Source organism: Rhinolophus ferrumequinum, chromosome 8 (genome assembly GCF_004115265.2).
Source record: "Rhinolophus ferrumequinum isolate MPI-CBG mRhiFer1 chromosome 8, mRhiFer1_v1.p, whole genome shotgun sequence".
NCBI lineage: Eukaryota > Metazoa > Chordata > Mammalia > Chiroptera > Rhinolophidae > Rhinolophus > Rhinolophus ferrumequinum.
Window position 1 is genome coordinate 9,834,848 of NC_046291.1, and position 26,091 is coordinate 9,860,938.

The 26,091-nt window shown below is 40.6% G+C and overlaps 2 protein-coding genes across 20 annotated transcripts in view; one reads left to right on the forward strand and one right to left on the reverse strand.

The window, feature by feature from the left end:
• Window positions 1-8,566: 8,566 nt before the first annotated feature.
• Window positions 8,567-20,651, forward strand: TM4SF20 (transmembrane 4 L six family member 20). Its single transcript, XM_033111435.1, has 4 exons — window positions 8,567-8,837; window positions 14,420-14,485; window positions 17,655-17,806; window positions 19,482-20,651. The coding sequence occupies exons 1-4, from the start codon at window positions 8,658-8,660 to the stop codon at window positions 19,777-19,779; spliced, it is 696 nt and encodes a 231-aa protein (XP_032967326.1). The 5' UTR covers window positions 8,567-8,657; the 3' UTR covers window positions 19,780-20,651.
• Window positions 20,652-23,728: 3,077 nt separating this feature from the next.
• MFF (mitochondrial fission factor) overlaps window positions 23,729-26,091 on the reverse strand; it is a 30,860-nt gene continuing 28,497 nt past the window's right edge. For 18 of the 19 annotated variants that reach the window (XM_033113128.1, XM_033113131.1, XM_033113122.1 and 15 more), the window contains one exon: window positions 23,729-24,581. In XM_033113128.1, coding sequence (XP_032969019.1) covers window positions 24,450-24,581 — 132 coding nt within the window. In that variant the 3' untranslated portion in view covers window positions 23,729-24,449. Of the gene's footprint in view, window positions 24,582-24,656; window positions 25,428-26,091 lie in introns of those variants that run through there. The other variant, XM_033113121.1, reaches the window with a different exon arrangement.

Here is a 26,091-nt window from a genome sequence, read left to right on the forward strand (position 1 = left end):
TCTTAATTAAGAAAAAAGTTTCATTCTATTCAATTGAGTAAACCACAAGACAGTCTAAAGGAAGTTATGCTTTACAGCAGGTCACAAATCTTTCCTGTAAAGCAAGAAGTACATCAGTTAGGCTTGTGGTCATCGCCAACTCTGCCACTTATTTTCAGTTTTTCTGTCTTATTTTTACAATCCTCTAACAATGTAAAAACCATTCTGAGCTTGGGGGCAGTACAAAACCAGGCCAATGACAGATGTGCCCGGGGGCCATAGTTTGGTGACTCTGGCTTTAGCGTGAGGAGAAATAGTAACGATGATACGAATTCACACTTTTGGGGTGCTGCTCCTGTGGCCCTCGGAAGAGGCATCAGATGGAGAGGCTCAGAGATGGTCAGTAACTCCCCAAGTTTCATAACAAGAAAAGGCAGACCCCAGGTTCAGTCTCATCCGCCGGATGCCAGAGCCACGCTCTCAGTCTCTGTGCTGGCCAGTACCTCGCAGTGGTCCTCTGCTAGCACGCGAGGGGGCAGTCCTTAAAGATTGTCGGATGGAATTCTCAGCCACCTCAGTGTACGCAAAAGTGTCCCATGGGGGCAGCCACCAAGCAAAGGCCTGATAACGCACAGGGAGGCATTGAAACCCATGCACTTCACACGGTGCGGGGAGGGGTCCACTATGCTTTCTCCACACGTGAAAAGTCCCTCATGACTATTATTACTGTCTATAGAATCCACAGAAAACTCTCCGTTGAGATTTGGCTGGGAGTAGGGGTGGGGCAGGGCGGACACAGTGTTCATGATGTTTCTACTACACGCTGGGCACTGTTGTGGGTGAGAGGCCTACACTGGGAGCTTGGAGTCCACAGCTGGGGGTGCTGGCTACCACTGCAACGACAGGACCGTAGTGGAGGACAGAACATAAACAAGTAAACAGATGTGATCCTTTCTGGTACTAATAAGTGCTGCGGGAGTGAGCAAGCGTATGGGGCGGGAGAGTGGTTCACACCTCTAAGAAGAGCTGATCATGAGAAGAGAGCCTCTGGGCCACGGGGCAGCAGGAGCACCAGCTCTGCATGTTGGGCTCTTCCACTCCCACCCCTCCAGGCTGCCCTGAACCAGGGCTGAAAGCCCGGGAACCACATTTCCAGGACCACTCACCCCAGTGTGCTGGAGACAGAGTACCTTCTGCCCCTGAAGTCACTATACCTCGTCTCACGATGCAGGTGGACGTGTGGACTTTGGCAAACGCAGGGTTCGGTGTTGCACGTGCCACTGCTTAGGCAGGTTTCCCGCGGGTCACCCGCCTTGGCAGTGGTGCCCATCAGCACCAGCTTCCTGCCTCCCTGATTCTCTGGAGCTTGGCTATGTTCGTTAAGCTAAGAGCAACCACCCCTTCCCGTCCTTTTATTATGCATTGGATTCTCTGAATTCAACCTTTTTCTCCTTCAGAAACAATTGCCAGAGTGGCTTCTTTTTTCCTGATCCAGTTCCAACTGATACACACAGTGAGTGCCAAGTCCTAAGATGGGAACACATTTATTGGACAGAGAGAGGCTGGCAGTGCTGGAGCAGAGAGATCATGATGAGAGAGTGGGGAAACTGAAGCCAGAGGTCATCTGTGCCCACCCAGGAAGGGCCTGGTAAGGCACCCTCGGAAGTCTGGATTTCGTTCTGGAAGCTCTGGAAAGGCACTGGGGGGGCTAACGTGGGGGAGGGAATTCAACAGGAAAGGGGAGTAATGGGCAAGATAAGATTGTAGAAACAGAGCTAAGAAAGCGTAAATAATAATAATAATGATGATGATGATGATAATACTTAGAATAACATGTTCTGGAAAAGAAACAAAGTGCTAAGAAGTAATTTGTTAACTATTAGTCAACACCTGAAGAGCGCTTTTTTTTTTTTTTTTAAACTGGACTTTTATTGGGAGCAGTGTGTACTTCCAGGACTTTTCCAAGTCAAGTTGTTGTCCTTTCAATCTTAGTTGTAGAGGGCACAGCTCAGCTCCAGGTCCAGTTGCGGTTGTTAGTTGCAGGCAGGGGGCGCAGCCCACTATCCCTAGTGGGAGTCGAACCAGCAACCTTGTGGTTGAGAGCCCACGCTCCAATCAACTGAGCCATCTGGCCACCCTAGAGCTGAGCAGCAGCTCATTGACTTCATTCTAGTTGCAGAGGGCGCAGCTCGCTGGCCCATGTGGGAATCGAACCAGCAGCCCCGATGCCCAGAGCTCAGGCTCTGACAACTGAGTCACCCATTTGCCCCCTAAAGAGTCCTTCGATTTCTCATGTTTGCCACATGTTTTCCACTTATTGTATGGACAAAGGAGGACCAGCTTCCAACTACAGACACATTCACGTTAGTTACGTGGGGAAAAAAGTCCCTGACTACAGACAGAGGTTGAATAACCCCTTTTCCTGCGAATCTATAAGCATATGATAGACAACTTATGATTTTGGGGCTGTATGAAATCTAATTTGAAGACAGTGTTGAGTGAACCTAGCAATTGTATCCATACGATTACAGAGGATTTGGTCTCATGTCCATATCTAAAAATAGAACATAGCAAATTTGGCCTTGATTCTAATGCTGTATATTGAGTACTCTCTGGGTGTTCAGGAAGTCTAGTCCCCTGGAGGGGAATAATATACAATCTTCACATTAGGGAACAGAAAGTCTGAAAATAATAGACCTTATAACCTAGACCTTATAAGGTCTATAAGAATAATAGACCTTATAACTTGTCATGACCAAGTTATAGATTATTTTAACAACGATAAGAAGTCACAAGTCATTGCATATTAAGACAGTATTTACTGAACACATGATAGGTTTGTGGCAGGAACCCAGATAGTGGGACTCATAGACAAGCAATGATAAAGGGAACAGGGCAGTCACAGTAGGCAATGACGGCTCAGCTTTTCCACTGACATAGGCACTCAGTAGGCCAGGTCAAGGATTTACTCTCAAGCTAGTCACCATGATGTCATAGGAACAGGATATGACACATGACCTCCAACACCGCTCATCTGTCAGCTAATGGGTCCAGAGGGAAACTGGCGCATTTCGATCAGGTCACATATCACTTATCTGGACTTGGGAGGGGCTGGGTCTTGAGGGAGAGACAGAGTGTTTCTGCCCTGAGGGTGGAAGCTAGGAAACAAACCTAACACTAGACCCCGGGTCTGAGGGATCAATGGAGCAGGAGGCCCAGGTATGGGCAGAAAGGCTGAGAAACAAGAAGTGGGCTGCACAAAATGGGAGGTGGGCAGGGCGATGCCGCAGGGGTAGGCCATGCCCTCTGGCTTCAGGCACAGAAGCAGCCTGCCGCCTAAGGTCACTGAGACCTGACTTAGAATCCCAGCTCTAAGTCACCACCTGGGGGGCCTTGGGCAGAGTACTTGACTTTTTTCAGTCTTAGTTTTTTTAACTTTAAAATTGGAATACTGGTGGTCTTCATTATCCAGGGAAAATTGGTACAGGAAGAAAAATCCTGAACTGAATCTATTTAATGTTACATGTCACTCTACACATGTAAGTCTAAGTGTCTAGATATTCTAGACATCTAAGACATGTAAGAAATACAAACATGTCAAATTATCTTAAAAGAATCTGATCCACGGTAATCCCAGATAATCTAGAGAAAATTTTCTTCATAGAGTTTAAACAAGATCACTATGGTGAATTGTCTTAATATCCATTTCGATGTCCTTTCTGTACAGCAGAGGCTGGAATGATTAAACGCTACATTTCCCAGAATACTGTACATCTAAGGTTTGGATAATTCAATGATTAGATCCATCCTTGAGAGATATGAAAGACAGAAATGAGGTGGAGTTCATCTTCCTGCTACTTTTGTCTGTTGCTATTAAGGAAGATTGGGGGGGAGGGGTTGAGTTTTCTGCACGACAGCAATGTTCCTGGGTCCACACATTAGTTTCTCATAAGTTAAGAAGCAGTTGCAGTGGAAGCAGAAATCAAATTCAGTGTTCCGGGCTACAGTCAGTGGCCTTGAGGCCGGTGTGCAGGGGGAGGAGCAGCAACAGTGGCAGTGGCTTCCTGGACTGTAGCTGCAATTGTTTATGTTTGAACTTGACCAATCCAGAGGTGGCTTCTTGATTTTCCTGCCATTTGGACTACTACTGGAGCAGTGGCTCCCCTGGACCATTTGGCATTCATGTCCTGGGAGGCATTTCTAGAGTCCAGCCTGGAGCCGGCCCTTCCAGCCCTCCCAACAATTTTGTATATATTATCCACCAATTACATCTCTTCTTGATTAACATAGCTAGAAGAGTTTTAGTTTTCTGCAACTGACACTGGTACAGAAAATACCCCTCTGACCATTTTTTTCTGTCAAATTCTAGCCATCCTCCAAAGCTGAGAGGAGTCCTAGGTCCCTGTCTGTCTTGACAGAATCCTTCCTTTTTCTGAATTCCTTTTGCTGCTTTAGTGTGGTACTCGACAAGTTATTTGTCTACTTTTCATTCCTTGATTTTAGCAACTTTCAGTTTTAGTTTGCAAACCAATAGAAATCTACTCCAAGTAGTATAAAAGGGATAATTTATTATGAGCATATAGAGGCATCTCACAGAAAACAAAGACAGGACCGGCAGTCAGTCTCCATAGGGTAGAAATCAAGAAGTAGAAAGCCCTGAGAAAGCAGGCAGCTACCCTGTTTCTGCCACCCCATAGTGCCATGTTGCGTCCTGCACAACGAGAGTTGTGGGGAGCAAGGAGGGAGGCACAGGGTTAAGAAAAGACAGCAGCCATGAATAGAGTTTTAAATGTGCAGGCCAAGGGACCAGCAGCCTCAAGGTCTGGGCTGTGGCACCTGGTCCGGCCTGCGCAATAACTTTTATTAGTTAGGTGGGGAAGCAAAGGAGATAAAGCTTGTCAATCTCAAGATCTGTGAATTCTATACATCACAATAGAAAACCAATTCGAGTCAATCACTCTTGCCTGCAGACAGCTGGACTGTAAGTCTCAACTTCCCCAAGGGACAAAACCTATATGCATGTGTAAAGATGGAGAGCACCTCATTGAATCACTTCCCTTGCAGGTTCTGGGAAGGAATGCAGCCACAGAGGCTGAGGCTTTCCTTAGCCTGAGGAAGGTGGGGGGCTGTGCCCACCTCTGTGAACCCCGTGGGTTCTCCTGTTGGTCCCCACGACTGCGTCTGGCTTGAGTTGTTCCTTCCGTGAGGAATCTTACTCGTCATTGACTGTCCAGTCATCTTTTTGGGACCAAACAGGGAGGCGTAAGGTGCAAACACAAAGGTTTAGCAAAGTCCCTGAAAGGATCTGTCTTGCAGACTCTCCTTTCTTTTGGGGGCAGGTAGAAGGAAACAAAAAGTTAAGCTGCTGCGTGGCGACAGCGCCACATGGTCTCTCACTTCTTTCTGCACATCTGTCTTCTCCTACTCCTGTTTTGCAGACTGATTTCTCCGTTTCTCCTAGCATAGCTCACTAATTTATATAATATGGTAGAGACTGTAGGTCGCCTACCCAGTACCCTCTGTCTTTTACCTCCTCCCCCCAGTTTTAACTGGGCATAAATCACTCGAAATCAATACCACATTTCTCCCAGTCTCCCTTGCAGTTAAATGTTGTCACATGGCTACATTCTAGCCTATTATTCGTAGGTCACTCTTTTTTATTTTTTAAGTTTTTAAATTTTTTTATTTTTTATGGTATGCTGTGATAGTTTTTGTTTTGTTTTGTTTTATGTTAAGTATGTTTTTCCAGGACCCATCAGCTCCAAGTCAAGTAGTTTTTTCAATTTAGTTGTGGAGCGCGCAGCTCACAGTGGCCCATGTGGGGATCAAACTGGCAACCTTGTTGTTAAGAGCACCGTGCTCTAACCAACTGAGCTAATCAGCCACCCCAGGTCACTCTTTAAAAGGAAGCAGGTCGGCATTTCTTTTCCTTTATCCTTCTGAGTGGAGAGAAGATATGGTTGGAGCTATGGCCACCATATTTTGATCATGAGAATGAAGAGATTAAAGAGATGATCCATGAGTTGGAAGGAATCTTGAGGAAGTGGAACTACCATTCAGGATCTTGAGTACCTACCTCCAGACTTCTTGTGTGTGAAGAATTAAATTTCTATGTTATTTAAGCTATTTCTATTTTGAATTTCTTTTTACATGCAATTAAAGCCCAATCCTCATACACATGTCTTCCCATTTCATGCAGAACAAAATAAATAACTAGTGTCTCTTTTTAATTCTAAGTTCCAGGGAGAAGTTGGAAGAGCTGAGCTTCTGTATTGACCTATATTCCAATTAGCAATAGCCAGGGAGCAAAGTTCCCTAGTACAACCGAGAAACAGAAACTCTACTCATGTAAATTGTGGGGGTTGTTTTTACAGAGGGAAACATAGAGGTTGGAAAGATACTTCCAAAGTTGTCTACCTTTACGAGTACTCCTTCTCTTCAGTTATAAGCTAATACCCTTTCCAGCTTTATCCCTAAATACCTTCCATTTCATAAGGTACAGACTGTATTTCTACAATTTTTACACAATTCAGATACTTACTTTCAGTCACAAGTGTAAGGAGTACCAAGCCCTAGGGGAAATAAACTAACAAAGCATACTACTTACTAGTTTTGATCTTCCAGCAAAGAGTCTAGAAATTAGACTCTTGATTCTTGTAGTCAGGTAGTATTCAACCAATTCAGGTCCCTAGGAATAAATCAATACCTAAACAGTTCTTTAGTTCAACACTCTATGAAAACAGGAAAAAAATTTACAATTGCAGAGCCCCCATTCTAAAAAAGATGACTACCAAAATAGTCACAGGATGTAGAATATGGGGAATATAGTAAAAAATATTATAAAAACTATGTATAGTGCCAGGTGGGTGCTGGACTTATCAGGAGAAATCACTTCATAAATTACATAAATGTCTAACCACTGTGCTGTACACCTGAAACTAATATAATATTGAGTGTCAACTATAACAACAAAAAAGTGACTGCCTCTTCCCATGCAGTCAACTCAGTAATATATAATTTATTTGTATAATATAAACTGCATAATCATATAACTTGTATAACTCAGTGGGAGGGTAATTTTTAATTGTTAATTTTTATAAATATCTGATTGTTCTAGAAACCTCAACCATGCAGAAGTACACAAATCATCAAATAGCAGTATCTCCCTTCTGTCAGCCCACTGTAGTGTCTGTAGTGGTGCTCTATCAGTAATTATCAGTGTTTTGTGTGCTGTGATGGTGGGTGGGGTGTTTTTAATCCATTTGGTACAAAGAGTTATTTTCTGCTTGGACCCCAAACTAGAGCTGTTTCAGACACACCCAGTGTAACACGTTTAATAGCCCCTTCTGCTTCTGTAGGATGGGATGCTATTCTCTAAACCCATTACACCTGAGATTATGGACTCCACTTCATTCGTTTATTCATTCATTCATTCATTCATTCATCATTCCCAACAACATTTGCCGAATCCATGCTCTGGACTAGAACGGGAATTACACAGAAGTAAAAGGCATGGTAGATGTTCGAGTTGCCCAATGTTTGATATTCTTTTGTCTAAATGTTGGTTTGTATTTCAGTACCCATTTGAACGCAAGCATAACTGAATGACTCATTTGGCCAAAAAAATGTGACTCATTTGGCCAATAAAATGTGAACAGAAGTGATGTGGATCTCTTCTGGACAGCAATGTTAAGACTCATCACATCTTTTTACTCAGGCTCTACAACTGTGGAAGCCAGGATGGACATGATTGGTGCTTCTCTTATCTGGGCCTCTCAGTAATTACCACCAGGAGAGTCTCCTTATTGATCCATGATGGACAATTAGCATAAATGAGCACTTTCACATTTTAAAGCCTATCCCAACTGATAGACCTTTCCTCAAGAAGCTCACAAACTAGTAGGCAGACAATATGGAACCTTGGTCCAGAAATGTACTGTACATGACCAAGCAAATGCTTAAGGTTCGAAGAAAATAAAACATGGTAATCTCCCCTCTAGTCTCTCTCCTGTTCCTATGTTTCATTCTGGTTTCCATATTTGACCACTTTTAGTCTGGTAGCATTAATCACACCTCTCACAAACCTTAGGTGGGTAATCTTAAATGAATTAAGTCTACAAGACTGGAATAATAGGACATCAAAACATTTTTTAAATTTTGTGTATGCCCTAGAATTTTGACAAATCAGGAACATTTTCAGCAGAGGAAATATTTTTCTCCAAATCTCATATCTGTTCATTCTCTTGTTGAACAATTTCAAAATAAGGAACTTCCATAGCTGGTAATAATGTTGATACAACAGGAAAAAATAGTTGATATTAACTGGGTATTCTTGTTTTCACTTATTAGGTGTACTAGTAAAATATATTAGAGGAGCATTTCTTAAACCACTTTTTTTTTTTTTTTTTTTTGGTTTTCATGCACAAATGTATCTAACAGAATCTATAAATATTTTTCCCACCTTCCATTTCCCACTCCATCATAATACAAAGTTATCCTTACTTCCTGTAACTGTCCTCATGATAATGTCCTGCCCTATTGGACTCTGAACTACTTCCCGCAATAATTTTTCATAAATGCTAAATTTTAACTAGGTTGAAAGACTCAGGATAAAAGGCAAGACACTGCCACACAAACGGCAACTTTGACAACACTTCCCCTTGAATCAGAGGGTGACCATGACCTGCTGTGAAGGATGGACATCCTGCAATGGATTCAGCCTGCTGGTTCTGCTTCTGTTGGGAGTAACTCTCAATGCAATACCTGTAATCGTCAGTGCCGTTGATGAAGGCCAAAATCAAAACCCCATCTCTTGCTTTGAGTGGTGGTTCCCGGGAATTATAGGAGCAGGTCTGATGGTGAGTAGCATTTATTTGACTTGATGTGGACAAAGGCCTATTTGACCAAGCTCCTAAAGACCATCTTTCAGCCTTATAGCTATGTGTTGAGTTAGGATACAGTGAGGAATGGTGGTATGGTATTAATTTATATTGGTTATCAGTGAAAATGACTATTTAAATAAACTACACGTGATATAGGCTAGGGAGCTTGGGCAAAAAAATTTAAATGGATAAAAGTTGGCTGGGCTATTACCTATTACATTTCTTCACATGTAGGGCTGCTCTTCCAAGCTTTATAGTATTAAGGATCTTTTGAATTCATTCTCTTAACTTTCCTTTGCCGATACCATTCTCGAGGTATTCACTGGGAATATAGGAGTGGGAGTGCTTGATAGGAAGAAACATTCCATGCACAATTAAAATCCCGGATGATGATAATTGTGGCACAAATATGGCATTGCCTGTACCACAGGGAGTTGGCCTAAGAGATCTGGGACCTGAAACCCTGGCTCTCTGACCTCAGGGACTTTCGACCCAGATTTTACATACAGCCCAGGAAAGCATGGTGCTTGTTTCACGTTAGACTTAATAATTATTAATAGGTCTACGCTGACATCTGCAGCCGAGCAGTGTAACATGGAAAAGTCCAATGTACATGATCATTGAATCATCTGAGGCCCTTGCAATGGATTTATAGATCTTCTCCCGGGAGTTCTGATGCATAGGCCTGGGTAGGATCCACTTGTGGACAGGAATACATACTATTTTCAGACCTGGCAGACGATCTCAGCTCTAGTTCTGTTCTCCAATATATTACTGTGTGCAAATCATTTATCCTGATTGTGTTTGCATAGCCATAGAATTGCGATGTGGATACTGAAGTTTGGAAATTCAGCATTCAGGAGACTTGCTTTTGTTTGTTGCACCACTTGGGTGCTTGCTAAGGGGTTCTGGTTAATGCTGGAGAAACGAGCCTTTGTTTAGATGCGTGTGTGCACGCACATGTGTGTGACTGATATTATCAAAGTGTTCTAGAGATGCTGAAACGTAAGGGTGATTTTTAAGGCAATACTGGACACTGTTTTCTACCTGCATCACTAATCCCTAATGATCAGTTACTGCTGTTGGTTGTATCCCCAGACTTACATGAAAACACTCTTCATGTAAAAGTGTTATATGTTATTATATGTTATTATATGTTATTATATGTTAAGGTTTAGATGAGTATTTGCCCTTTGGCTGGAGCACTGGACTTGAGACCGCACTGGCATAAAACAAGCCATTCCAGGAAGCATTGCCTTCCCCAAACGTTGATGGTGTTTCTTTTCTTTTAACATCATGAGAAATCTATTCACTCTGCTTTTGGAAGCAAGAGCTACTTAAAGGAAAAGCCTTTAGCAAGTAGTGGTGGGCTTTCTGCAACCTCCCATGAAATTTCTCTTCCCGGCTGACAGAAAGCAGAGTTCTCAACAGGCTCATGCAACTGCAAACCTTTGTATTTGTGTCTGCCCTTCTAGAGGCTTCTCTCTACTTGAATAGTGTCAGCTGCCTTTGCAGATACTTAGACCAGAATCCAGGAAGGAGCTGCTGGCCAAGTCTAATCAACATGGTAACTTCCATGAAGCTCCTGAAAGCCCCTGAGTTAAAACAATCCATTAGAAAACCTCATGTACCTTTAGATATAAATTGGCTCCACTACAAACCCCATCACTATTAAAAAAAAAACAATTTTTTTTGCTGGCATCAAAGGAGCCCGAGGTGATGATGACAAAATGCATTCCATGTATTCTTCTTTTGGGAGAATGGAGAGGGGGGAAGACAAAGAGAAAGACACAGAAAGAGACCACTGCTAAGCGCCAACCGCTGGCTTCGTACTTTATACTGCTATCTCCTTTCATCTCTATAATGATCTGGTTGAGCAGATATTATGACCTGTATTGTAACAGACCAGCAACCAGAAGGTTAGGAACGATAACAAGATCACACAGTAGGTGTGAAACCCAATTCCAGATTTATCTGACTCCAAAACTCTGTTTTCCACCAGTATTAGCACCATTGTCCACAATACCTGTTTCAAGCTGACAGAGGGGAAGTTCATAACTTAATCCATAAACTGAAGTGACCAGGAAACTGAAGCATAGTAAGGTTATATAAACCTGTGAAACAGTTTCAGAGAATCTGACTTCCTTGTTCTAAATTACTTTATCACCCTCAATAAATTTGAACAGAGTATCATACCAGGCTGTCTCTATTCCTTATTATGGCAGAATGTTATCAAAGCATCAAACTACTCTTTGGAAAGTTCAATAGGCATTTTGTAGATAGAATGCCAAACCCTACACGAGGCACAAAAACAAACAGGTGGGTCATAGAAAGGTTCAGAATACAGTTGTATTTTCATGGTCCTCAGCTATATACGGAATGAGGAAGAATATCTTTTTCAAAGGGAATTGTGTCCTTTCCAACATCTGTCAAAATACTGACTAGTTCAAAACTCTGCAAGGTAAGAGAAGCAAGAGTTCAAAACTCTGAACTCTCAGTATACTTGTAACCATACGGAAAACTTGATAAAGAAGAAATCACTGCCTGTGTTGAGCACTTTTGTCATAGCTCTTGAAATATTTCCAAAATTGCTATTAACATTTTAAATTAGTATTCATTCAAAAGCAGATTTTGCAGGAAGTAGCTAATAATAAAAACTATGCAGTTAATTATTACTTCATAAGATACATTCATTTTATGGTTGTATGACTTACTCTAAACGGACGTGAACCTTTTCATCTTTTGAAAACATGATAAGGAGTAAAAGTGTTATGTAATTAATTTTCTTCAAGTATTACCTCTAAATGAAAAAAAAAAAAATCAATAGATATTTTTCCAAGTACTGAAAAAGACTTGAAGTGTTTCTTCTAAAAAAAATATTAATGCCATTTTACATGAGATTATTGTAAGCCTGATCTTAATCATGCTTATTCACTGAGTTCACTTATTATATAATATATACCAGGGTAATTCATCAATTATTAAAGTCTTAACAGAGAACAAATTGTTGAATGTTAAACAAATTAGATGTTTGTATAACAAGCATTTGCAAAATATAATTTTTATATTCATGATGAGCTATGGCTTTGTGTTACTCTCATGTGCAAGAACTTAGAGGATAAAAGTTTGAATTCTATCACAGAGTTTTAATGGTCTACAACTCTTCTGTACTTCATTTATAAAATCATATCTTTACTTCTAAAACTGAATAAAAGTATGGGTTTCTGTAAGGAAAAATGAATACTACTTTTTTTCTTTATAAAAACAAGCGACTATCAAGACTGTTAATTTCACAAAAACTCTTATGCATTCAAATGTGCTTAAGAATGGAAAAGAAAGAGTATTCTCATAATTGCTCATTTTGACAGATTATCTGGAAGACTTATAATTCAGTCACACATACATCAACACACTTTCACATTTTAATATCCATCCTATAAAGAGACACTTCAATTTCCAAGGCTCTGAATGGGCAAAAAAGTTGAAATATAGTTGAGTTATCACATTACCCATAATGATGTAATGAAGATGTGTTAACATGCCATGAAGTCAACTGGGTGGGGATTCATACACTATAAGTTATTTTTACTTTATAAATCCCCTTTGCAAGGCAAGAGAACCATGAAAGCAAATATTTAGCATCTCTGAAATAAATTAATCCTAAAGAAAGTTTAATTTACACCAATAAGTGGAATGATTTATCTATGTAAGTTGTAATTTAATGTTGCTCCAACTTTCTTCTAACAGATTTTCTAAATCAGTGATTGGCAAATTATTTCTATAAAGAGCCAGATAATGAATATATTAGGCTTTGAGAGCCAGTCTCTCTCACAACAATTCAACTCTACCACTGGTGTGTAATAGCCGCCATAGACAATGTGTAGCAAATGGGAATGGCTGTGTTCTAATAAAACTTTATTTACAAAAAAGACATGATGGCCCAGTTTGCCACTTCCTGTTCTAAATTATTTGTTCTTTAAGCTCAGAGGTCGTATAGCTTATGAGCACAAAATAAGTTTAGTCCATGAACACTCATACCTATTTGGGGGCTAAAACTTTTCCCCCTTTTCTTCTGGGCTCTTTGCTACACCCTGGAATGGCTGGGCTGCCAAATATACACGTGGTCTCTGAATTATAAGGGTGCTAGTGTTTAAGGTTACATGTAAGCAAAGTTTGATAACAACACAAAGTGTTCTCCGTAAGTGACATGGAGTCAGTCCATGGTCAGAGCGGGTGACGTTTTTCAGGAAAGCTGCCTTGTAATAGGTATGGAATGTTAGCCCTGCTCTGAAAGAACAAAGGTAGATGTGGTCTCGGGGGAAAAAAAATCAGGCAAGGAGCAGAGGACAATGAGATGACGGAGGGTGGTGTGGGGAGGATGAGAATGAACAAGCTCTGTGAAGGAACAGAGGAGGATTACTGGCCAGTTTGGACCAGTGGTGAAGAACCTGGGCTTCGGAATCCCAACTCTTCCACTTTCTTAGACAAGTTACTCAAACTTTCCGTGCCTTCTTTCCTCATTGTAAAGTGCGGGATATAAGAGCACCTACCTCCTAAGATTGTTATGAGGCTGGAATGAACTAAGCCACGAGCAGCAGCTGGCACGGATAACAGTGCCTGGCATGTTGTTGGAGCTCAAGCAAATGTTAGTAAACAAGAGAAGAGAGGCGTCAACTACGCAGGGCAGCTGTGCTGAGGTGGCCAAAGCCTTCTGGCTAAAATGTAAGTGAAGGAAGTTATTTACATACCAGTCTTCAATAATACAAAATGTTTTCCAATAAGAATTTCTAGTCATAGCTGCTAGTCATAGATATTACCCAAACTTTAAACCTCAGTCCTGAGAATGTGATGTCACTTCTTACAGCTCTCCTCAGCACATTTCCTTTGACATAGAATGCAATCTATACAAGATTTCTGAACATCAATGTAAGGAGAGGTCATTCCATACCACGGATAAAGGAAAAGAAAGGAAAATGTGGAACCAAACGTAATTCTCAAACCCTAAGCTGGGGAACTAGTGAGACGGTGACCTTGGGAGTGAGAGGAAAGTTAGGGAAGTGGGAGAGGAGTGGTGACAGAATTCTTAGTTCCTAATTGCCAGGCAAACAAAAACATCAATTTCCTTTCTGGATGCTTGCCAGATTAATTCAGACAATTTTTGGGAAATTGGATTAAGTGGCTGCCGATTATAACAACTAAAAAAAAAAGGGAAAAGTGAATTTTGGATGATGCCACCAATTCTTTCAGAAACTTTCCTTCCAAGACAATGAATAACTCATTCTATTTAAAATCCAAGTCTCTCTAAAGATGACGAAGAGGAACGTAGATGAAAGAGTTTGAAACTTATCCTGAAATCCCCGATCCCTCCTCTCTCTTTAATCTTTGTGGTTGGACTGGGGATCACGCAGTTCCCAAGATCAAGGGCACTGCCACATTTCCTTCTCGTTCTCTTGAGCCTGGATTTCCCATCACTGGTGGTAAATGGAAGGCAGAGATTACTGCTTGTGCATCTGATGAGAAGTAATAATACCCATCTTTCCTGTTAATGTAATTTCCAGGTCATTCCAGCAACAGTGATGTCCTTGGCAGCGAGAAAAAGAGCGTGCTGTAACAACAAAACCGGGGTGAGTGTGGTGCCCTGGCCTGGGAGCAGAGTGCAGAAAGAGTTGTTATGCATCTATGCGAAGCCACCTGGGTGGTCGGGAGCTACCAAATCACTGTATGGTTCCAGCAGCAGGAAGGACGAGTCTTAGCAACACGCTATTTAGGACGATTATATCGTAATATGGAAAAGTGTGAAATTTTTTTTTTAAATAAAAATTTAGCGTTGGACCCAACCTCAGACCTTTCCTCAATCTTCAGTTGCACCAGCCTAAAGGTTTTCAAAGAAAGATTTATCATTCACACTCAGAGCCGTGTGTGACTGAAATGTCAATTTCAATACTAAAACACTCGTTACTTTTGTGGTATGTATTATATGAAATACTTCAGGAAAATGTATCCTCAGTTCTCTCATGCATATGAAAAATTGGTTGCTAGCTCTGAATGACAATTGCTCTTATCCAGTCAGACACCAGCTATTTTCCCCAACATTTAGTACAAATGAATAAAAGTTTAACTAAGTTAAAAGTAAATTCATACTTATTAACCTTCTGTCACTATGATCAGGACATTTTCAAATATGCTATCTTACTTAATTCCCTCAAAACCCTTAAGTGGAAATATTATGACTTCTGTTTTATTGACGGAGAAATTGATCCTCAGAGAAAGCAAATAACTTGCCAGCATAGCACAGCTAGGAAGTGGGTTTTTATCTGAATCATTCCGACTCCCAAATTCAGTCTTTACTATTTATGCCACACACACGGTTCTTAAGTAACACTGAGGGCTCTCATAATTCTCTAAGGAACGAGGTAGATCAATAAACAACAGTCCCAGTAAACATTCCTGTCTGAGCTTGAGGTTTTAAAGCAATGGTTCTCAGCCTGATGGGAACAGCAGGATAACCTGGGAGGACCTTAAAAATACCAACGCCTTCTGACCCCTGAGTCTTCGTCAGTATTTTTCAAAAGCACCATAGGTGATTCTAATGTGCTCCCAGGGGTGAGAACCACTGTTTAAAAGAGTACATATTTATTTCCATATTACACATTTATATCCCTAGCAGTTAGGAAATTTATATTTTAAAAAAGCACCTTTTTCTGACATTTGGTATTTTTCTAGGGTTATAATTACTTTGATATTTATAGTCTATCTATTCCTGATACCTCCATTGCAGGTATTCAATAAATATTAGTTTTCGGTTTCCCCTCTGTCTCTTTTCTTTTTAAACTACCATAATTTGCAGTTTGATTTTGCATTACCTCTATATTGTATTCAAAACATTTTTGAGAAAGATATCCTAAGATATTTCTGAATCCCTGAACTCAAAAATATCAGAATATTTATATAGATTTTTCTCTCAAATCACATTTCCATTAAGAATCTTTTTTTTTTCCCCGGGCACACATCCTTTCATTACAAATTTGTCATCTTTTTCAATGATCATTTAATTTTGCATTTTCGTTTGAGGACACAGTGAGTTGAGCATAACCAAACCACTTTTTGACGCAGGTGTTGGGCTTAACTCACCAAGAGGCGTAGCTCTGCCGTACTAATCCTGAAAATAACGGGAACTCATGCTGCAGTCACATTACGGATTGTCACAGGCTGAGGAGCCCCTGGAGTGAGGGGTTGGAGGACCCAGCTCTGCGCTATGGCTAACAATGGTGCTGGCTGCTTAATCAGAACCACCAGGTCATATTGATTAGGTGCAATAAAGAGATTTTAGCCACTTTTCTCACTTGGTGGCAGACATGTGAGGACTGGTGTTTAAGTCATACCTTGTATCTTTCAAGTACAGGTAAGACAAAAACATCATAAAAGTCACAAAGGCTAGACCTTGGGAGGGAGGGGAAGAGGTTGCCACCAAGGTTTGCCCCCTATTTTAACTGTTCCCACTATTTCCCCTACTTGAACTGTTCCTTGCTCCTTCCCTTCGTCCAATTGTTGATTTTGTTTCTGAATCTTTGGTCCTGCTGAGTTATTTAAATGAAGCCCAACTCAAGGGAAATACAGATCTTGGAATCACTTTCTAAAGCCAGGCCTCTCCATAGTGGTTAAGTCAGAAATAACAGATGACCAAACTATAAACATAGTGGCACTTCTTGATGAGCAAATTTAAGTAACTCGCACAGGCCACAGTAGTGTGGAAAAATCAGGATTCGAACTAGACCCCAAATCCATCATTCGGTGCTTTCAGCAGGAAGTAGTGTAAGGTGGTGATTAAACCCTGAGTGCTAGCGCTTACCAGCTGTGAGACCCTGACACTTTGTCAACTCCCAAACTGCAATTTCCTCCTCCACAAAATGGGAATAATAGTATCTACCTCCTGGGGTTATTGAAAGCATTGTAAAGCCTCAGGTCCTTTGACACACACTATAGCCATTTATTCCGCATACTCCTTAAAGGTAGATCTGAAGAACACAACACGTGATTCCTCTAGGAGCTGCAATATTATCTCACCAAATGAAAAGTATTCCTTGCCTTCATTTCTGCAGATGTTAAGTCATAAATAATGTTGACTAATAAAACAGTGAAACAACACAGAGCTTCTTTTTGGAAAACATACATACACCAACTTTCATAAACATTGCTGGTTGCTACAGCTGGGTGTGCTACCGCCATCTAGTGGATAGACACTAGCGCTGCTGACGAACATCGTAGGACACACAGGAGAGGCCCCAAAGCAAAATGCCCCAAGGCTAGCAGTGCTGAGGTTGCAGAACCCTGTTCTAACATTACGCTGTTGATCGATCACTACAAGATGCTGACCACTGGCCACTTAGCACATTAGGGCCAGATCCAGATGAAAGATTTGGGAGTCAAGAAACTAGATATCAAAGGGTGGGTGGTTAAGATCAAGTCAATGTTTGATGAAGTACGAAATACACAGAATAGGAAGGAGGAACCAGATCTCAGTGGTCAATTGAAATGGATAAGGCTCAAGTACATAAAAGTTCAAAATTTTCAGAAATAGCGGCAAGACCAATAATCTTTTAGAGTCTAACCGAATGGCAGATACTGTGCCCTGTCTTTTATAATTCACATCTAATCAAACTGTGACATTCAGATCTAGGACTACAAGGTGGCTGGAGAATGGCAACAGTTGATTAAAGACTGCATATGCTGCTGAAACTTGAAACAGACCAAGAACGCGTCATCAGGTGCAAATGTGTCTCCTTTGTTTTTCAGATGTTTTTCTCATCGCTTTGCAGTGTAATCACAGTCATTGGTGCTGTGTACTGCATGTTGGTGTCTGTCCAGGCTCTCTCAGAAGGTCCTCTCATTTGTAACTCTCAAGGCAACAGCACTTCCAATTGTGAATTTTCATTAGGAAACTTTAGGTGAGTCACCTTTCACTGTCTTACATAGCGGCAGCTAGTTAGATTAGAAAGAACAGTGCCATGTTTTTTTTCGGATGGAACAACGACTGCGACAGATTTGTAGGGATTCAGCACATTAATTCCAACTGGCACAATCTCATAAAAATGGAGGGAACACTATATTAAGAATGCTTTGGGTATGGTCTTGTCTAAGAGGAGTAACTGACTTGGATGGCTTATCCTTGTCTTTTAAAAATCTATGGCTGCATATGTGTGTGTATAAAAAAATTCTGTAAGTACACACCAGAAACTTAACTTTCATCCTTTGTGAGGGTAATGGAGGACGCCCTAGGGGAATGAAGGGCACACTGACTTTCGACACTTCTGAACTAATTTGTAAGCCCTAAGCATAGATTACTTTTATACTTTAAAAAATTGAATAAAAACACAATACATAAAATTTAGAGCCTACCTATAAGCCCTAAAAGAAACCAAGCAGCCAAAAGATTCATGCAGATATACTATAAATAGATAGTAGGCACAGGAGTGAATCAAAAGTTTAAGTCATGTAGTAACAAATAATATTAAAGAGTTAACACGTCAATGGTTCATTTCAGCCTTCTGCCGGTCTTGTGCCTGAATCTAAGCACAGTTTGCACAACTGAAAGAAAAGAACAATCTGATGCATTAGTTATCTGTATGCTGCTGAGGTTGGGAAATTTTCAGTTTTGTAGTTACACAAAAAAAAGTTTCCCCTTTTTCCTTATCTTGCTACATTAAAAAAGGAACATCTCTCAAAATTTGCACACCAGTTATCAATCAACATCCAAAGAAAATTCCCTTTACTAACAGATCTGAACTGTAAAATTAGATTGTAACCACAATGCTATCTATACACATTCGTTTCTGAGCAGATACAACTCAGCGTGCAGCGGGCACCAGGTGAAGCTCGGGAGATAACAGAACCCAAGGCGGAAATTCACACTCTAGTTGGGGTGTGAGTCAAGTTACAAGAGTGATCCTAGGTTTTCTGCAAACTGCAAAAAGCATACTCATACTCTATGTGCTGAAACACCTGGGTTTCCCCAGGTTAAGCGTCAGTTGCTATTGCCCAAAATACAAATTCTCTAAGAACACTTAGTCCTACTCTGGAGTAAATCGAAGAAAAATCCATCTCAGGATACATGTGTTAAGACTACATGTTTCTCATTTTCTGTACCTTGTTACTTCAAGGTTAGAAGGTATGAGCACAAGTCACGTCAAATAGACAGAATGAACGTGTCTTTTCTGAGTAAAATTTGTACATCTGGTTTAAGAGCAGATGCAACAAACACCGAGGTTTCGCACTAAGAATTGGGCTCCTTCAAGGGGAAGCTCCTTTCTTTTTGTGTCTTTGGTGAGTAGGTTGAAACCCATGCAGTTGTTGATATCCAACTATTTTTGGCACAGAAAATTTCCTACGGTTCAATCTAAGAGTAGGTACTACAGGAATGTTTGTTGACTGATGAGATATACAATGAACAGTAAGTTTTATAGCCATTAGAGCTTAAAACCCTGACCTTAGCTGTAATTTCTGGGCCCAGTATTTCAAAAGTACTTTGTTTTATTCTTCTTGTCCTTTTTCTGGGCACAATGTTGCATTCTTTTCATGGCCAGTGATATCCCTGAATACCTTCCCATTTCTTTCATTTTCCAGTGACATTCATGCAGAATCCTTCAATTTACAGTGGTACTTCAATGACACTTGCATACCTATACCTCCTCCTGACGTCAGTGCTCCCACCACGAGTAATGACACCATGGCCAGCGACTGGAGAAAGTACAGCTTGCACTTCAGTTCTAAAGAAGCCAAACACAGGACTATCCATTTCACAGTATTTTCAGGGCTATTGCTTGTGGGAATTCTTGAGATCCTGTGTGGGCTCAGTCAGATAGTCATTGGTTTCCTGGGCTGTCTGTGCGGAGTCTCTAAGAGAAGAAGTCGAATTGTGTAGTTTAACGGTAATAAAATGGGAATAACAGCAGTTGGAATCATTTGAGAATTTCATTTAAAAGACACTCTTTTTAGAAGTTAGAAGTTCAATAATGGAACATTATTTAGAAAACTGTATGAATCATTTTAGGCCAAAAGCTTTTTAAAGTCACATTTAAGGTGATTAAAAAAAAAACCCACCCTTTACATATAAAGCATAACACTTTCATATGGAAAAGGAAAGCTCATCAGTGGCTCACTGTGGGAGCAGGAAAGAGAAGGTTCAATTTGTTTTGAATCTTTCTGTACTATTTGAATTTTCTAACAGCTGTATTCTTGTGTATGTAGAGGGAGGGAGAGGGAAGGAAATGGGAGACAGGGAGGGAAGACAAGAAGGAACAGAAGTCATCCTGGAAGTGAAAGTATGGGATCTTTTTCTTGTAGTTCTTTATACTTTCAGAAAAAATAATAAATATATAGCCTAAATCAAGCTTGTAGACTGAATTCCTATCTTACAGGAAATCCAGGGAAAGAGACATTTTCAGGGGGAGACAAATTCTAAAGGGGGAGGGTTAGTAATCTGACAATAGTCATAGTCCTCTGTTTTCAACAAGCAAATGTCCAGGAAAAATAAAAGGTGGGATGGGTTGAGAGAACTATTCGAGATTAAGAGAACAAAGAAATGTGATTCAATTAATGTATTATGTGGACCTTGTTGAGATAACGGAGGAAACCTATTGAATTGGTTTAAGGTAATATTAAGGACTTGTTACTTTTTTATGTTTGATAATGGTTTTATGGTTATACAGGAAAATGTCCTTACTTGTTATTATAGAAATGTATATTCATGTTTGGGAGAAAATGTTATGTTTTTAAAGTACTTTAGCCAAAAAATGAAACAATGGAAAAATGTTGTTATATTTAGTTAACAGGTTTATGTTGATTCATTATACTCTTCCATTTTCCTGTATTTGCATTTTTCACAATAATTAAACAATAATAAATACCTAGAAAAAAGTCTTTCAAAGCTGGTTTCTTTATAGGACAATTTTTAAAAAGCAGGATAACAAAACTGTTTTTACCACATTAGAATGTTATAAAACAGACAAAACTAAAAATTTGCAGTTTTCTGAATGTGATCATTGCTGCAATTTATTTCAATTATTTCTGTTCACTGGGCTTAAGGTTCTACAAATAACTTTTACAATACTCATACTGTAGCTGCCCCTCAAAATCAGTAACATCAAGAACTTACAGACATTATTTTCTGAATCCATTTGCTATAGAAAGACCTCCCTATGCTCCTGTAAATATCTATTTATCCTTAAGGTCTAGCTTAAATATCTCCTACTTGAGCAAGTCTTCCCAGAATGCTTCCAACAAACTAAGGTAGCACTTACCCAAATCACAATTATCACACCTGTCACGATATAACATAAATGCTTTTATTTGTACCTCCATCAATACAAGAGAATTTAAGAGAACAGGGCCCACCATGTCCTTTTCATCCATTTGTTCATCAGCTCTTTCCTGCTTCAAGTTAGCAAGGAGTCTCTTCTGCCCAGACCCCACCCCCACCCATCTACTCTCTGGCCAAGTCCTTCAGGCTTCAGCACAAACGTCACTTTTTCTGAGAGGTCTTCCCTAACCTTTCACTCTCTCCTTTAGCATTCTTTCCTTTATAGTGCTCATCACAATGGTGGTACCGTGTTTCCCTGAAAGTAAGACCTAGCCGGACCATTAGCTCTAACGCATCTTTTGGAGCAAAAATTAATATATTATAGTATAGTATGACCGGATCTTATATTAATTTTTGCTCCAAAAGACGCATTAGAGCTGGTGGTCCAGCTAGGTCTTATTTTCAGGGAAACACCGTAGCATTTTTATTTGTGCCTATTTCTTAAATTTCACTCTTCCCCATATGACCACAAGCTGCACGGGTGCAGGGATCTGTTTGCTGTTATTCACTCCTCGTATACTCAGTATCAAGTACAGTGCCTGACACAAAGTAGGGATTATAAATATTTTGTTGAATAAATGAATGAATGAATGAATCCTATCTTTACTACTCAGCTTTTAGTGAAGGAAATGCTTATTAACTGAATGTCAAACTGCTAATAGCCACAAATTTAAACACAAGTAAAACGAACGTGACAGCTCAGTGTGTGTAACTGACTGAACATCACAAAGGTCGGTGATGGCGCACACAATGTTCTTGGCACCCTGGAAATGGGTGAGAGATGACCGGGTTCCCTACAGTCACGAAGAGACAGGCTCAAGCCTCCCACTTCAGAGGGCAAAAGAAAGGATGGTTCGCGGCAGCACAATCAGCTGAAACAGCTGAAGGTTACTTCTTTGCTATTTTCGTCTTGTGGAAACTGCTGCCATGAATTAAATGCCTAAAAGCCTTTGGGCTACGTGTGGTTAGGGATCTTATGGGGACATGCCATCTTTGTTCTGGCATCCAAATTTACAAATCTATGTTTTACACACACACACACACACACACACACACACACACACAAATATGCACTTAGCAATTTACAAAATTTTTTATTTCTCACCTCCATCCCCATGGTCAATCTTGTTTTGGAATCTTTACCTTTTTAAACTTTATCCACCATGCGAAACAGTCTCTTCTCTCCCTATCTTTCAGCATATATCTCGAATTGCTCTTCCTCAATAAAATTGTTTTCACCATCCTCTAATTCTTTAATAAACATTAGCCTCCTCTTCCTCCATTAACCTGTCAATTCCGTACAGCAGCATTTGTGGCCAGTCTGCTATAACCTTAGTACTTAGGTAAGTGCTGGGCACACGCGTCTCTGCTCATTACATGCTAAATAAAAGAACATTTACAACACTAACATTGTAAGTAAAAGAACAGTTATGGTGAATTAAACCTTTCCAAAACAGAGGCCCAGAAAAGCAGTTCAATTTCAATGTCAAACACAACTAAGAAGCCACAAAACAGACATCCATGCAGGAAAGGAAGGAAAGTGCTTCTGAAAATATACTACTACTTGCATAAAATTATCTCTCAAACTGTAAATAACTTGCAATGCTCCAACAAATATTTCTAGAAGGAGAAAACAAAAGCAAACCTTTAAATACAGTTCTGAATGTAGTACAACATACTTGCTATACTTAGCTGTACGATACGACTGAGGTTGTCAGACTGACCCGTTACTGGCCCGACTGTACCCTTTTCTCCCACTGTTCCCTGCACCTGGAATCTATTCTGCATTCTCCGTTTGTTGAAATCCCATATATTTTTCAAGGTTCGGCTCAAATATCTAAGAAGTATGTCCTGACTATCGCAATCAGGAGTGAATTTGTTCCTCTCAACTCCAAAACTACTTTCTTCAGTGACAAACACCTTCTTGGGGTGGGGTGGGGGGGAGGGGCAGCATAACCGAGCTTGACTTAGTCGTGTCCCTTCGATGGTTAGCCGACTTCTCATTTACCCTTTCACTGAGGGAGCAGTCTTTTGGGGTCCCGGCTTTACCAGGAGTCTCCTGTTACAGCTAGCACCTGCACCTGCCCAAGATGTGGAACTGTACTCCCTGCCCCCAGCACAGCCATTAAGGGAGACAGGTCAAGCCTCCAGTGTTAGGTAAAAAACGGGGAGAAAATTGCCTCCAGGACTTGTTTTACTGGTACATTCAATTCTCACGAGATTTAGTATATTAGCTATATATTACAATGGAAAAAGCATACACAACTCAAGGTATTTTCATCTGCACCACACTGTAGGTATTACAAACTAGAAAACCACTTGTAATGCAACCAGTGCCTACTATTCACTATCAGGATGAAGACGTGAAAAGAAGCACAGGAGGTCCTCACTACCTGCCATGTCATTAACTGCATTACTTGCTCCTGAGACAGACTCAGGTTCATATCAGGTAATATGTGGAATATAGCTCACAACACAATTTGATGAAACAAAATCTTTCAATAAACAAATATTGCTTTGGTTGACAGTTTATTAAATACACCATAATTGTACCTTATTCTGTAGTTTTTTTTTAAATCATTCACACATGAACTGAGTAAAAATGTACTTTATAGAAAACCATCTGCAAAACTAAAATAAAAATAAGAATGCACATTTTACACGCATACTAGGGAAACTGCTGAAAATGTTAGGAATTATTTCAATAAAGGTGATCATGAAACATCGAGGTGGCTTGATTTTATTAAATCTGACAGCAGACCAGGGCTTCAGAAGTATTACTGTTGAAATCTGGATGCAAACATAACCGTGAACAAAACTGTTTAATAGTATTTGAGAAACAGGACAAAAGAAAGGATTATCTTTCTTACACAGACCCTTTTCTAGCCGCATTCTCTACCCCTTTCCCATTCAGAGAATTAGTTGTGCAGACTGATGAAGCAAAAAATTAATTCCTTAAAAAAAAGCAAACTAGAGCCTATTTACAAAACATGCAAAGGGAGAAGCTTAGGTAGGTGTTACTGCAGAACTGGTTAAAAGTGAATACAGCTAAGTGCGACAGAATGTATCTTTACTTCTGCAAATGTAAGCCTTTCCCCCTTCCATTCTGGAAGAAACACATTTTCAGGGCATGGACTATAAAATGGCATACATTGCAAACACAGAAACAGAGCAGTCTGTCAATTTTTCACATTTCCAGCTGCTGAGACGGTATTTTTGAGCTGAGGTTACCTCTAGCGTCGAAACCAGAGCCAGCTATTAAGCAGCCAAAATGCTACAGTAATTGAATACATGACCATTTCTCTTTTAGCACGTTCTTTGTTCTCTTCTTCTAGAAGTTGTAGGCGTCTGTTTAGTTTGATTATCTAAGTGAAGAACAACAAAAACAAAATAGAAGCTTTAATGCATGGAGTAATCAGTCTTATAAAGTAGTATAATTTATCAGAGGAATTATAAACATGGAAAGTTTCCTTTGGAGCAAAATAAACAAAACTATATAGAGAAAAAAATGTTACTCCATGACAGCTTAAATTCACTTGCTCTTCTCCACTCTCCAGATTTCTGAGTAGGAAAGGATGTGTTTTCCTTCCTTGATTAGACAGAGAGGTAAGGAAGCTGTTGCATGCTGCCCTTCTGGCAGAAAAGACTGAGCACACACAGAGGCAAGCTCAGCACAGCAGAAAGCATGAGGGCCGCCTGCTCCTTTCTATGCCCCTTCAGAGGTTGTCACCTTTAACCTGCTTTCATTTCCTCCCTTTGCACCTCCCTGATTTACTGAGAGGAGCCCATATATTCATCCACTGCAGTGGGCCCTGTCACCAGCCCGGCAGACCTTCAGGGCTGAAAGGCAGGTTCCCCAGCTGCCAGTGTCGCTGATGACAGCACAGTCGTTGGCTGCTGGTCCCATGCTGCGAATGGCCCTGCTGAGCGACTGCCCTGCCCAAGCTCAGGCTCCCTTCCGGGCAACTGTGCTCCGGCTCTGAGGGCTCATCCCAGCCTCAGAGCTCTTCACGGGGTCGGCTGCACACAGCCTCTGTTCTGGCTACACTGCAGCTCACATTTCCCTTTTGTCAATCCTGCTTCCTTTCCTTCCCCCACAGACGCTAACCTCGAGAACACTCCCCAGTAAACTTGCTCCAGGCACTCTTCATCCCAGAATCTGGTTTCCAGGGACTCCAACCTGCAAAGTCTACGCGAAAACACTGTGAGCCCTGTAAAGCATTATGGAAGTACAAGGGATTATTATCATTAGATTAGAGAAGCTAAAGGAGGAAAAATTCCATAATGCCAGAATTAGCCCTTCAAGGCCTGAGAACAAATGGGGAGAAAGTCTACTGACAGAACAGACACAGCAGTGCAGGGATAACCATTTTAACAATCTGAAAAAGCACGTCAGTTTTGATCAGTATTGGGCAACTATTTTTCTGTTAGGGCCAATTCAGTAAAAAATAGAAGTGCTTCAAGATGACCTTTTCCCTCTATTCAAAATGAGAACGGTTTATTTGATCCCATGGTATACCATGTTCTTATACCACCGATCCAATTTTATTGTCAATGAAAAAACTGGCATTGCTTTGAGTCACTAAAATAGTTCTATCTGGGCATATCTGAGAAGTAGCAACCAAAGCAGCTTTTTAATATCCCCCTGACAGTGGACAACATTTTGCATCTTGTAGTTAGGTGACCCATGAGCTATCTACATCACTTGACTAAACGGACTCCAGTCTGCTGAGTTCCCAAACTGGAAGCAAAGAAAGCTGCAGAAGTAGTAGCTTCCACTGCTGCCAGGGTCACAAATATGAATTCTGTACAACCTTCTCGTGATTTGGTTTTTGTTCTTTACCTAAGAAACTCAGTTTCCCGACTGGCTTTCTA

Excerpts from the sequence above, each read along its gene's own strand:
- TM4SF20 (XM_033111435.1), top strand. The coding sequence starts at position 8,658 with ATGACCTGCTGTGAAGGATGGACATCCTGCAATGGATTCAGCCTGCTG. Across the intron at positions 14,486-17,654 it reads GCTGTAACAACAAAACCGGG|ATGTTTTTCTCATCGCTTTG; the intron begins GTGAGTGTGGTG and ends TTTGTTTTTCAG. Across the intron at positions 17,807-19,481 it reads TTTTCATTAGGAAACTTTAG|TGACATTCATGCAGAATCCT; the intron begins GTGAGTCACCTT and ends TTCATTTTCCAG.